This window comes from Aethalodelphis obliquidens, unplaced genomic scaffold (assembly GCF_003676395.1).
Source record: "Aethalodelphis obliquidens isolate GAN/ISIS:26980383/991018 unplaced genomic scaffold, ASM367639v1 scaffold34, whole genome shotgun sequence".
In the NCBI taxonomy this organism is placed as follows: Eukaryota; Metazoa; Chordata; class Mammalia; order Artiodactyla; family Delphinidae; genus Aethalodelphis; species Aethalodelphis obliquidens.
The window spans coordinates 20,767,730-20,782,039 of NW_020837978.1; the positions used below are offsets into that span (position 1 = coordinate 20,767,730).

General features: G+C 39.6%; 1 protein-coding gene across 1 annotated transcript in view; it reads right to left on the reverse strand.

Moving 5' to 3' along the window:
• Positions 1-1,971: 1,971 nt before the first annotated feature.
• SLC17A2 (solute carrier family 17 member 2) overlaps positions 1,972-14,310 on the reverse strand; it is a 60,935-nt gene continuing 48,596 nt past the window's right edge. Inside the window, exons 6-12 of the mRNA XM_027128555.1 lie at positions 6,930-7,016; positions 5,459-5,577; positions 5,175-5,336; positions 4,542-4,674; positions 4,309-4,456; positions 3,427-3,517; positions 1,972-2,217 (exon numbers count right to left, since the gene is read on the reverse strand). Of these exons, the coding sequence (XP_026984356.1) occupies positions 2,083-2,217; positions 3,427-3,517; positions 4,309-4,456; positions 4,542-4,674; positions 5,175-5,336; positions 5,459-5,577; positions 6,930-7,016 (875 nt within the window). The 3' untranslated portion in view covers positions 1,972-2,082. The remainder of the gene's footprint in view (positions 2,218-3,426; positions 3,518-4,308; positions 4,457-4,541; positions 4,675-5,174; positions 5,337-5,458; positions 5,578-6,929; positions 7,017-14,310) is intronic.

Here is a 14,310-nt window from a genome sequence, read left to right on the forward strand (position 1 = left end):
ATTGCTGTATGAATACACCATAATTTCTTTTTATTCATTGTTCTCTTGACAATTTGTTTGCTGTTGGGCTACTATAAGTAGTGCTCCTATGAACATTGTTGTACATCTTTTTCCAAATATCTATGTACATTTCTAAGTGAAAGGTCCAAGTCATTGGAATGTCTAAATTTAGCTTTAGGAGATATTGCTAAGAAGATATCCCCGAGTTCTGATTTATACTTACAGTCATAGGGTGTGAGAATTCCAGTTGCTCCACACCTTGCCAACGTTTGCTGTTTACCATCTTCTTTTATTTTGTCCTTTCTGTTAAGCATGTAGTGGTATCTCACTGTGGTGTTTTTTTTTTTTTTGGTGGTATGCGGGCCTCTCACTGTTGTGGCCTCTCCCGTTGCGGAGCACAGGCTCCGGACGCGCAGGCTCAGCGGCCATGGCTCACGGGCCTAGCTGTTCCGCGTTATGCGGGATCTTCCCGGACGGAGGCATGAACCCGTGTCCCCTACATCGGCAGGCGGACTCTCAACCACTGCGCCACCAGGGAAGCCCTCACTGTGGTTTTGATGTTCATTTATCTAATGTCTAAGGAAGTTGAGCACCGATTTATATGTTTATAGGCCACTTAGAATTTCTCTATTACGAAGTCTTTGTTCAAAATATTTGCCTATTGTGTTGACTGTTGGGTTTTTTTTTGCCTGTATTTAATTTGCCTATATTTAATTTAATTCATTTTACTACTCCTCTCGTTTTTTCTTCATTTTGTTTACTACAAACTCTCCTTCCTCTCTAAATTGTGAATACCCAGAAAACAGAGCCAGAGTGTTCTTATCTCAGTATCACCCTCATAGCCTGTCAATCTGTTTTCTTTAAAGCACCTGCTCAAAAATACCTGTTGATTTGCATTAGGAGAGTCTCTTTATCTGCTAAATTAGCTCAAGGCTTTAGTCTCTGTGGTTCTACTTGGCTTCTAAACATGCCAAGAATTTCTCCTCTGGAATAGTTGCAGCAAAACTGACATAAGCTCTCTGTGTAGAGACAACCTAGAGGATGTGTTTTAAGGGTTAGGAGACAGAATTAATTCCTGTTGGGGTTGATGATGACTATCTGAGAATCTTGGGCAAATAAGGAAAATCTGAAGAAGGTCAAATGATCTTTTTCAATCCTAAAAAGGAATTTCTCTGGTGTGTGATATTGTTCCATGATTTCTTCCATCTTGTTATACCTTCAGTATTCTTCTCCATTTAAGTCTTCATTTCATTTGAAAATGCCTCTGTCATCTTCCTCTAATTTTCATTCTACGGACCAAACTATCTCAATGTCTCTTCTAGAACTGCCCATATTGCTTCCCTTCACATCCATTCTTTTTACATTGTAAGCTTTGCAATTCTATCTTCTCTCTCCCATGATTTTCAATTAGCCTAATTTAATCTTCTCCTTGTCATTTCCTGGTTGTTAATCTCCTGGAAATTAGCTAGTATAAATAAATATCTATTTTGCCTGATGGAAATAATCCTAATGTAAATAATTTTTAAATGGCCCATTTAATTTTAGCATGTGAATTTTAATAGAATGTAACCACATAAATAAACATCCATGTTTCTCAATGTATAAAAATGTTAATGCTGTGGATTACAGCCTTAAAATTCTGTGCTGAGCTCTAGAACATACAACTCTGGTTCTAGTAGATCTTCTCTGTGTCTATAATCGCCCTCGTGAAGGTACTTATCAGTGATTATTTTCACACAGCTTTTTATCTAGTTTCTTACAAAAAGGAAAATTCAAAGGCAACAGGAATTGATGTTTCAAGTTTGTCTAGCAGTTTGTCAACCCTGGCTGCATGTTAGAAATCCTGGGGAGTGTCTAAAAATTAGTGATATCTGGGCTTTATCCCAGACCAATTCATTCAGAATCTCTTGAGTAGAGCCCGTTCATCTGTATGTTTTAGAAACTCCCCAGGGAAATCTAACATGTAACCGAAATTGAAAACTGCTGAGCCTATGGCCAAGAATATGAAAAAAGAATGATGATAAGTAAAAAATGTTGAAAAAGTTAATGGTCAGTACTACATTTAAGTCTGCAACTATATCCTCAGAGACGGCTAAGAGTCCTCTCTTTGGCCCAGTGCTGGATTTCTGCTTGTCCAAATGTGAGGTAAAAAACCAGGCCAAACATGTTGACAGCAGCAGCAAGGAAAAAGACATTCCTCCATCCAGACACAGAATCCTGGAGGAAAAAAAAAAAATACACAGAATTATCAGCCTCACAGTTCCTTCTCCACTAGTTCTAGGAATCCTCCATTTTGTATATTGCAACACTGATCACAAAGAATCTAGGGAACAATATGCAATAACCACTGAGCACCTTGAATTCTCAAAGAAGGTTTTATGAAACTGACGGAAACAAGAGGATGCTAAAATGAACACTGGGTTCTGGCTTGGATGAGCTTTTCTTTAAACCCAAATAAATTAACCTACACTAATGTTTTTCTAGAAATTTGGATCTCAACATTCTTGAAAATATCATTATTACTCATTTTAAATTATGCCTAAAACAACAGCTTTAAGATTTTCACTCTTGTGCTCTCTCTGATTTGTTTTGTTTTTGACTGTTGACATCAATCACACCAACCCCCTGGATGGACATCTCAATATGATGTGAGTTACATTTGGTCTGACTGTATGATTTCCCTCATCCAGCCCTTGTAAGTCACAGTTCATTTCTGGCATTATAGTCAAAGTGGATTCCTAGCAATTTGGTCAAAATCAACCTGAAAATAGATCACCTAGAGATGTATTGAAAACAAAACAAATCTTCTTCTGTAAGTTGGCTCATGTCATCCTGCCATCCCAGCCTGGTTCTGCCTTTCCATCCTCCCTACCAGACCACACTTGGTACTGAGCAAGCCTCACGGGCTATGCTCCGTGCTTTGTGTCACAGCCTTTCTCTTTCCACCCAAAATTTAACCTCCCTTCAAGCTGGCTTTGGGACCCTTTGGGTTTCCATTTTGTGATTTTTTTTTTTTAGAAATTGGAATTAATCTGAACAGACTGTTCATAATCTTCCCCTTCTGATCCTGTGTCTTCATCTCTTATCCTTGACATGTATCATTCACTCTGGTCATAACTAAGAGCTGTTTCATACTTTTGTTCCTCTAGGAAGTCATATGTGCTATTTTCTCTGCCTGAACTGCTCATTTTCATTAATCTAATACCTATTCATTTTTAGAAATTCAGCTTTTACTTCTCTTTCCCTGGGAAATGTGAACCACCAGACTCTGATTTAGAGTCCCCTAAGAATAGAGTAATTGTGTTGGCATCCAGGCTTATTTTCCCCATCAGACCATACAATCCTTGCGAACAGAGGCCCTGTTGTGAATCCCCAGTGCCTAAAACAATACCTGCCACTTGCAGATGTTCAATAAACTGGCCCAACCTGACTGATAAGGAATCCGGTGGCAGTGGAAGAGATGATTCCTGCGATGAGCCCAAATCCCCTTGAGATTCCCATGAGGAAACTTGCATACCTGCGGGGAGATGATTTTATATAGAAAGCTGCCTATCACTCTTCAGCAACTCAGTTTTAATGCAGTTCAGCTTTAATAGCAAAGTCATTTAGCCTAACGCAGTTTTTTTCTGTTCACTTCAAGATAGTTAGGGCAATGTCTGTTTGCCAAACCTGAAATCACCTATCCGCCGACTCAACAACTAGGAAACAATTCTGTCTCTCAGGAGCCCAGGTTCCCACCCCAGCATCTCAGCATGGCAGGCAGTTTGCGCAGTGGATGAGACAACATACACTGGACAAACATACACTGGACAGACGGCCTGGGTCCAAATCCTGGCTCTGCCTTTGTGTGACCTCAGGCATGTCACTTAAACTTCTTGTGCCTCAATCATCTCCCTCATAAAGTAAGAATAACAATAGGACATGTAGTTATGCAGACCAGATGTGTTGATACATGAGAAGTCCTTTGAATAGGATCTGGCTCAGGACAGGTGTATACATATGTGGTAGCTAATATCATCAACACTCTGGAAGCTTTTCCAAAACACGTGTGTGGGTCCTTTCCCAGAACACACAGTCTAATCTCTAGTGGAGAAGCTAAGGAAGTTTCATTTACTTGTTACTGGCCAAGATTGGGCACTGTTTTTCTAAAAACACCTTAGGTCATGGCCACATACTGACATTTCTAGTTATTTTTTATTACTCTGCCATCATTTTGTGCATGTCAACAACAGGAAGCAGTTGCAAGAAGACTGAGGCCTAAGCCTCCGGAAGGGCCTGGGGGAGGGGAACAAACAGGTCAAATCTTACCGGGGAGCGACATCTAAGGTGTTGATGATGAATCCTGAATCACACAGGTTGCTGGTCCCAGGAATAAGTATCAGCAAAATAATAGTTGTTGTGTAACTGGAAGCCACAAAAGGCAGGGCAACAGCACACAGTGATGGAAGGAGGAGCCCTGGGCAATGGGGACACACCATCAGGAAACTTCTCTGACCATGTGTGGATAAAGGGATTGGTTAACCGAGTCCCCGCATCCTTACCTAGGGATGAAAAGAGTTTTCGGACGGTGATTAATCTGAGAAGATTCCTGGACAGGAGGAAATCTGCCAACTGACCTCCTAGAATCGTACAACTTGAGGCAGCAATAAAAGGCAGGGAGGACAGAACACCACTCTGAAGGGAGGAAATGTATACAGTAAGTAGTTACAGAGGCGCATATGGTACCAGAGTTTATCAGTTACACAGAGCAACCATTAGCCCACCCTCCTGACACTTGGAGTTGCTTTAAGGAAATTAGCATCCTTTTCCACATGAGGAGAACAATTTCTCAGGTAAGAGAGCCAGAACTTGCATTACACTGGTCTCCAGAGAAAAGCACTATTCATTTCTAAGGGAAATTGAAGCATCAGCTAGTATGGCAGCATTGCATAGTGGTTAAGAACACAGATACTGCAGCAGCTCTACCACTCAGTAATTGTGTAATCCAGGGCAAGTCATCTCCCCTCTGTGTCCCCATTTCTACACCTGTGCAATGGAAATCATTACAATGTCTCTCAATCATTGTGAGGGTTACATGAGTGGTTATGTGTAAAGTCAGAAAGTAGTAGGCAGCACAGAACTGTTTCTTCTTATTGCCATTATCATGTTCATAGAAGTACAGGAAGCATACTCACATCTCTGATGTTGACATGGAGCACAGAACTGATGTACGTTGGTAGATAAGTTATGATTATGGTGCATAACCAGAAATGGCTGAAAAAACCCGTGAAGATGGCCCAAAGTGGTAGGCATCTGACCATAGCCTTTATGGGGACAGATCGTCTAGGAGAACTGGACTGAAAGGAAATATCTAATCAGTATGGGTATTAGAACAGGACAGAGGATGCCTCTCCTGAGAGCCCCACACCCTACCCTGGAGATCTCTGCATGGCCCACAGGTAGAAGGGCTGCACTGTACCTGTTGAGCCAGTGAAGACACGATGTGGTCCTTTTCCCTGACGCTTATGCATGGGTGATGCATGGGGTCATCATAAATCACCATGAACCACAGGAGACAGCAGACACAGCCAATGCTACCTGGGAAGCTGGGATCCAATTAGTTTTCAGGTAGATTTGTGTGCTAGGGGAAGGGAGTTTCCTCTGAAGTAGCACACATCACCCCAAGACACACATATCAATTCATGGTTGTTCCACCATCATGACCTAAAGTTTCCCACTTCTTCATCTCAACTCATCTACAAATCGCCTTTTGACTAAATGTAGAGTGCCACTTGTCAATGTCAGAGCCCTCTCAACAGAGCAGAAGCATGAACGTACCACTGTATAGCTGATTAGTTACTCTTCAGACTCCAGTGAATATATCGTGGTGTGTCGTTAGCAACAACTTCTTAATACACACATTACTGTCTTATTTTAGAAGATCTGAATAGTCAGGATTGAAGAGAAAAGTATTCATCCATATACAAAACAACCTGCCATAAAATGAGTGTGGCAAGGAAATTTTTCCAACACATTTGCAAAAGACGGTGTTATTTGTATTCAAACAATACATCCATTATGGATTTCCAGAAAAATATTTCTTGACAGTACCTGATCAACATGTGTGGACAAAAATGACCTGGGATTAGCATCATTAATGAGAAAGCCGTCCTAGCTGGAACCATATTGAGAATAGAAACTTGTCTCATTGCTGAGATTTGTCACCTGAAGAGGTTCTATGTTAAAAGACTCTGTGGACTAATGTTCTTTAAATTTCCTCTAATTACTGGATTTATCCATTCTTTTATTTATAAAGCTATAAGTCAGGCACTATGATAGTACCAAAGTGATAAAAAAAATATGGAATGAATTTCTTGCCTCAGTCATTTCATAATCTAGTGGAAAGGGAGAAGGGGAAATAAATAATTACATGCTAACACAGCCTAGAAAAATTATCAGTAAGCATCATAGAGGACAGAAAGACTTAATCTGATGGGATAAGTCTTGGTAGTCCCCATAGGGAGGTGTACATTTAATTTGAGCTTTGCATGATTCACCTGGTAGAAAATAGGTTAAGGGCATCTTGGCAGAAATAATAATTATAATAAAATATGAAGACATATTGAAAATGTGCTTCACCAGCTCTGACATATTAACCACATAGAGCAACTAGACCTGGTGTTTCAGATGTGGTGGCAGAGATTCTACAGAAGATGCCTGGGGTGGGTGTGTAAGGCTACACTCCTGATTTCTCAGAAGTCAGCACCATGCACATGGTCATCTCTTAGACTAGACTAAGAAATCTACCAATCCTCAACATTCTTTGTCATCTCCCATTTAACAATGGACATTTTCTCTCAAATGGGAAGAATGTGGGCGATAGGTAATGTAAGCATAAAAACAAATGCCTGGGAAGTGGAGGTGTTAGGAGTTAAGAGAAAGTGACTCACCAAAGATGTAGAAGATAAAAGGCCAGCCCAATGTCTGTGAGATTAGTCCCCCCACGCAGAGGATGATGAAGGACCCAAATGCTGCCCCTGAAGAGAAGAGGGATAAAAAACACTGAGGAAAATAGCAAAGGTTGAGACTGAGTGACTTCCCTGGATGTTGTCCCAACAAAGAGGTGGCAGACTTAGCATTGCTGGGTGATGAGAGTCTTTCTTCCAGCTCACAGATCTCCCCCAATAAAGTCATGAGAAGTAATTAGAAATAATCAATAATAACAATATGCCACCTGACACTTCAACGGCTCCTTAACTCCAATGTGACCAAATACAAATCCCTTTGCTTGTCATAGAAACTCTCTGCAAACATAGCCCACCAGTATTTCCTTATAATTAGAGTTACATTCTGGCAGGGGCAATATGAAGTTGGCAACAGAAAAGGAAACTGTTACAAAAACTAATAAGATAAAGTCCTTGACCTCAAGGGGATTTCAGCCCAGCTGCAGAGAAAAACGTGAACAAAATTCACTATTATATGTGTAATAAAATGTAGACCTTGGAGTCTGAACATATTTTTCAGAGACCCATAATAAGAAATGTATCTTTCATGGCAACACAACATATACACAAATACACACACACATACACACACACACACACTTCAAACAAGAGTTTCATGAATCAATACTTAGTCTTACCGTGTGCAATTCACTCCCAAAATTTCCATTCTATTCTATTCACTTTCATTTTAAAAATACTGGCTTTGACCTACTTAATTGATTTTATGACCCCTTCAATGGGTCCCAATATATGCAATTTGAAAAAAAAGAATGTGGAATATAAATATGATAATAAAACTACAATTTTCTTTGAAAGTATACATGAGAAAATTAAAACTGATGATAGGATTCACAAACTGTTTACATGAGCTAAGAGTAGGATGGATGGAATTTTGGTAAAAGAAGCTGGGAGCAAAAGACCTTCCAGGAAAATGAGCCAGTAGAAATAGAGCCAGAGAGAAGTTAAGTGCAGACTATACATGCTACAATCTGAGCATTGCTTACAGAGGGATGTTGAGTGCAAAGGCAGGTTGGGACCAAATGGTAGAGCATCTTTATATCCATGCAATAAGGAGGTCAGTCTTCTGTAATCATGAAGGCACACACTGAAGATTCCCAAGCAGGTTAGCAAAAATGCCCTGTCTGTGCTTTAGGGAGATAACCTGGCTTTGATGAGAAGTTTGAAGGAAACAAAGCTAGAGGAGAGAGAAGACCAACTGAGCATTTGTAGATAGAAGAGATGCTGACAACTGCAATGGAAGGAGCCACACAGGACGGTGGCTTTGGAGTAAAAATCTGCAGGGTGCAGCCACGCATTGGACTGGGGAGTGAGAGGCTTGATGACCCTCAGTTCTGTTCTTCAAGTACAGATTCTCAGTGCTACCAGTTGGGGCAAATAGCAATGATGTAGCTATCAAGTCCTTACGATCACAAGCTCTGGTGGGGGAGGGTAGAATGGTGATTGAGAGTGTACACTCTGGGACCAAATTGCCGGGTCTCAAATATCAGTTCTACTGCCAGGTATTTATTTGTCTCTGGGAAATTTACTTAATCTCTGCATACTTTGATTCCCTCCTTTGTAAAATGAGAGTTAAGATTGGTTCAAGATGGCAGAGTAGAAGGACGTGCTCTCATTCCCTCTTACAAGAACACCAGAATCATGACTAACAGCTGAACAATCATTGACAGGAAGACACTGGAACTCACCAAAAAATATACCCCACATCCAAAGACAAAGGAGAAGCCACAATGAGACGGTAGGAGGGGTGCAATCACAATAAAATCAAATCCCATAACTGCTGGGTGGGTGACTCACAAACCGGAGAACACCTATACCACAGAAGTCCACCCGCTGGAGTGAAAGTTCTGAGCGCCACGTCAGGCTTCCCAATCTGGGGGTCCGGCAATGGAAGGAGGAATTCCTAGAGAATCAGACTTTGAAGCCTAGCAGGATTTGATTGCAGGACTTCGACAGGACTGGGGGAAACAGCGACTCCACTCTTGGACGGCACACACAAAGTAGTGTGCACATCGGGACCTAGGAGAAGGAGCAGTGACCCATAGGAGACTGAAGCAGACATACCTGCTAGTGTTGGAGGGTCTCCTGTAGAGGCGGGGGGTGACTGTGTGTCACCATGAGTACAAGGACACTGGCAGGAGAAGTTCTGGGAAGTACTCCTTGGCGTGAGCCCTACCAGAGTCTGCCATTAGCCTCACCAAAGAGGCCCAGTAGGCTCCAGTGTTGGGTCACCTCAGGCCAAACAGCCAACAGGGAGGGAACCCAGCCCCGCCAATCAGCAGACAAGTGGATTAAAGTTTTACTGAGCTCTGCCCACCAAAGCAACAGCCAGCTCTACCCACCACCAGTCCCTCCCATCAGGAAACTTGCACAAGGCTCTTAGATAGCTTCATCCACCAGAGGGCAGACAACAGAAGCAAGAAGAACTACAATCCTGTAGCCTGTGGAACAAAAACCTCATTCACAGAAAGATAGAGAAGATGAAAAGGCAGAGGGCTATGTACCAGATGAAGGAACAAGATAAAACTCCAGAAACACAACTAAATGAAGTGGAGATAGACAACCTTCCAGAAAAAGAATTCAGAATAATGATAGTGAAGATAATCCAGGATCTCGGGAAAAGAATGGAGGCAAAGATCGAGAAGATGCAAGAAATGTTTAACAAAGATCAAGAAGAATTAAAGAACAAACAAACAGAGATGAACAACACAATAACTGAAATGAAAAATACACTAGAAGGAATCAATAACAGAATAACTGAGGCAGAAGAATGGATAAGTGACCTGGAAGACAGAATGGTTGAATTCACTGCTGCAGAACAGAATAAAGAAGAAAGAATGAAAAGAAATGAAGAAAGCCTAAGAGACCTCTGGGACAACATTAAACGCAACAACATTCACATTATAGGGGTCCCAGAAGGAGAAGAGAGAGAGAAAGGACCCGAGAAAATATTTGAAGAGATTATGGTTGAAAACGTCCCTAACATGGGAAAGGAAATAGCCACCCAATTCCAGGAAGTGCAGAGAGTCCCATACAGAATAAACCCAAGGAGAAACATGCCGAGACACATAGTAATCAAATTGGCAAAAATTAAAGACAAAGAAAAATTATTGAAAGCAGCAAGGGAAAAATGACAAAAACATACAAGGGAACTCCCATAAGGTTAACAGCTGATTTCTCAGCAGAAACTTTACAAGCCAGAAGAGAGTGGCATTATATACTTAAAGTGATGAAAAGGAAGAACCTACAACCAAGATTGCTCTACCCAGCAAGGATCTCATTCAGATTCGATGGAGAAATCAAAAGCTTTACAGACAAGCAAAAGCTAAGAGAATTTAGCACCACCAAACCAGCTCTACAACAAGTGCTAAAGGAACTTCTCTAAGTGGGAAACACAAGATAAGAAAAGGACCTACGAAAACAAACCCAAAACAATTAAGAAAATAGTCATAGGAAAATACATATCAATAATTACCTTAAACATGAATGGATTAAATGTTCCACCCAAAAGACACAGGCTCGCTGAATGGATACAAAAACAAGACCCATATATAAATGTCTACAAGAGACCCATTCAGACCTAGGGACACATTCAGACTGAAAGTGAGGGGATGGAAAAAGATATTCCATGCAAATGGAAATCACAAGAAAGCTGGAGTAGCAATACTCATATCAGATAAAATTGACTTTAAAATAAAGAATGTTACAAGAGATGAGCAAGGACACTACATAATGATCAAGGGATCAATCTAAGAAGAAAATATAACAATTATAAATATATATACACCCAACATAGGAGCACCTCAATACATAAGGCAACTGCTAACAGCTCTAAAAGAGGAAATTGACAGTAACACAATAATAGTGGGGGACTTTAACACCTCACTTACACCAATGGACAGATCATCCAGACAGAAAAATAATAAGGAAACACAAGCTTTAAATGACACAATAGACCAGATAGATTTAATTGATATTTATAGGACATTTCATCCAAAAACAGCAGATTACACTTTCTTCTCAAGTGTGCACAGAACCTTCTTCAGGACAGATCACATCTTGGGTCACAAATCAATCCTCAGTAAATTTAAGAAAATTGAAATCATATCAAGCATCTTTTCTGACCACAATGCTATGAGATTAGAAATCAATTACAGGGGAAAAAAACGTAAAAAGCACAACCACATGGAGGCTAAACAATACGTTACTAAATAACCAAGAGATCACTGAAGAAATCAAAGAGGAAATCAAAAAATACCTAGAGAAAAATGACAATGAAAACATGATGATCCAAAACCTATGGGATGCAGCAAAAGCAGTTCTAAGAGGGAAGTTTACAGCTATACAAGCCTACCTCAACAAATGAGAAAAATCTCAAATAAACAATCTAACCTTACACCTAAAGGAACTAGAAAAAGAAGAACAAACAAAACTCAAAGTTAGCAGAAGGAAAGAAATCATAAAGATCAGAGCAGAAATAAATGAAATAGAAAAGAAGAAAACAATAGTAAAGATCAATAAAACTAAAAGCTGGTTCTTTGAGAAGATAAACAAAAATGATAAACCTTTAGCCAGACTCAAGAAAAAGAGGGAGAGGACTCAAATCAATAAAATTAGAAATGAAAAAGGAGAAGTTACAACAGACACCACAGAAATACAAAGCATCCTAAGAGACTACTACAAGCAACTCTATGCCAACAAAATGGACAACCTGGAAAAAATGGACAAATTCTTAGAAAGGTATAACCTTCCAAGACTGAACCAGGAAGAAATAGAAAATATGAACAGATCAATCACAAGTAATGAAACTGAAACTGTCATTAAAAATCTTCTAACGCACAAAAGTCCAGGACCAGATGGCTTCACAGGTGAATTCTATCAGACATTTAGAGAAGAGCTGACACGCATCCTTCTCAAACTCTTCCAAAAAATTTCGGAGGAAGGAACACTCCCAAACTCCTTCTATGAGGCCACCATCACCCTGATACCAAAACCAGACAAAGATGTCACAAAAAAAGAAAATTACAGACCAATATCACTGATGAATATAGATGCAAAAATCCTCAACAAAATACTACCAAACAGAATCCAACAACACATTAAAAGGATCATACACCATGATCAAGTGGGATTTATCCCAGGGATGCAAGGATTTTTCAGTATATGCAAATCAATCAATGTGATACCCCATATTAACAAACTGGAGAAGAAAAACCATATGATCTTCTCAATAGATGCAGAAAAAGCTTTTGACAAAATTTAACACCCATTTATGATAAAAACTCTCCAGAAAATGGGCATAGAGGGAGTCTACCTCTACATAATAAAGGCCATGTATGACAAACCCACAGCAAACATCATTCTCAATGGTGAAAAACTGAAAGCATTTCCTCTAAGATCAGGAACAAGACAAGGTGTCCATTCTCGCCACTATTATTCAACATAGTTTTGGAAGTCCTAGCCACGGCAATCAGAGAAGAAAAAGAAATAAAAGGAATACAATTTGGAAAAGAAGAAGTAAAACTGACACTGTTTGCAGATGCCATGATACTATACATAGAGAATCCTAAAGATGCCACCAGAAAACTACTAGAGCTAATCAATGAATCTGGTAAAGTTGCAGGATACAAAATTAATGCACTGAAATCTCTTGCATTCCTATACACTAATGATGAAAAATCTGAAAGAGAAATTAAGGAAACACTCCCATTTACCATTGCAATGAAAAGAATAAAATACCTAGGAATAAACCTACCTAGGGAGACAAAAGACCTGTATGCAGAAAACTATAAGACACTGATGAAAGAAATTAAAGATGATACCAACAAATGGAGAGATATTCCATGTTCTTGGATTGGAAGAATCAATACTGTGAAAATGACTCTACTACCCAAAGCAATCTACAGATTCAATGCAATCCCTATCAAATTACCAATGGCATTTTTTACAGAACTGGAACAAAAAAATCTTAAAATTTGTATGGAGACACAAAAGACCCCAAATAGTCAAAGCAGCCTTGAGGGAAAAAAATGGAACAGGAGGAATCAGATTCCCTGACTTCAGACTATACTACAAAGCTACAAAAATCAAGACAATATGGTACTGGCACAAAAACAGAAATATAGATCAATGGAACAGGATAGAAAGCCTAGAGATAAACCCATGCATCTATGGTCAACTAATCTATGACAAAGGAGGCAAGGATATACAATGGAGAAAAGATAGTCTCTTCAATAAGTGGTGCTGGGAAAACTGGACAGCTACATGTAAAAGAATGAAATTAGAACACTCCCTAACACCATACACAAAAATAAACTCAAAATGGGTTAGAGACCTAAATATAAGACCAGACACTATAAAACTCTTAGAGGAAAACATCGGAAGAACACTCTTTGACATAAATCACAGCAAGATCTTTTTTGACCCACCTCCTAGAGTAATGGAAATAAAAACAAAAATAAACAAGTGGGACCTAATGAAACTTAAAACCTTTGGCAACGCCAAGGAAACTACAAACAAGATGAAATGACAACCCTCAGAAAGGGAAAAAATATTTGCAAATGAATCAATGGACAAAGGCTTAATCTCCAAAATATATAAACAGTTCACTCAGCTCAATATTAAAAAAACAAACAACCCAATCAGAAAATGGGCAGAAGGCCTAAATAGACATTTCTTCAAAGAGGACATACAGATGGCCAAGAAGCACATGAAAAGCTGCTCAACATCACTAATTACCAGAGAAATGTATATCAAAACTACAATGAGGTATCACATCACACCAGTTAGAATGGGCATCATCAGAAAATCTACAAACAACAAATACTGGAGAGGGTGTGGAGAAAAGGGAACCCTCTTGCACTGTTGGTGGGAATGTAAATTGATACAGCCAATATGGAGAACAGTATGGAGGTTCCTTAAAAAAACTAAACATAGAACTACCATACGACCCAGCAATCCCAGTACTGGGCATATACCCTGAGAAAACCATAATTCAAAAAGACACATGCACTCCAATGTTCAGTGCTGCGCCGTTTACAGTAGCCAGGTCATGGAAGCAACCTAAATGCCCATAGACAGAAGAATGGATAAAGAAGATGTGGTACATACATACAATGGAATATTACTCAGCCAATAAAGGAATGAAATTGAGCCATTTGTTAGAGACGTGGATGAATCTAGAGACTGTCATACAGAGTGAAGTAAGTCAGAAAGAGAAAAACAAATATTGTATATAAATGCATATCTGTGGAACCTAGAAAAATGGTACAGATGAACTGGTTTGCAGGGCAGAAATAGAGACACAGAT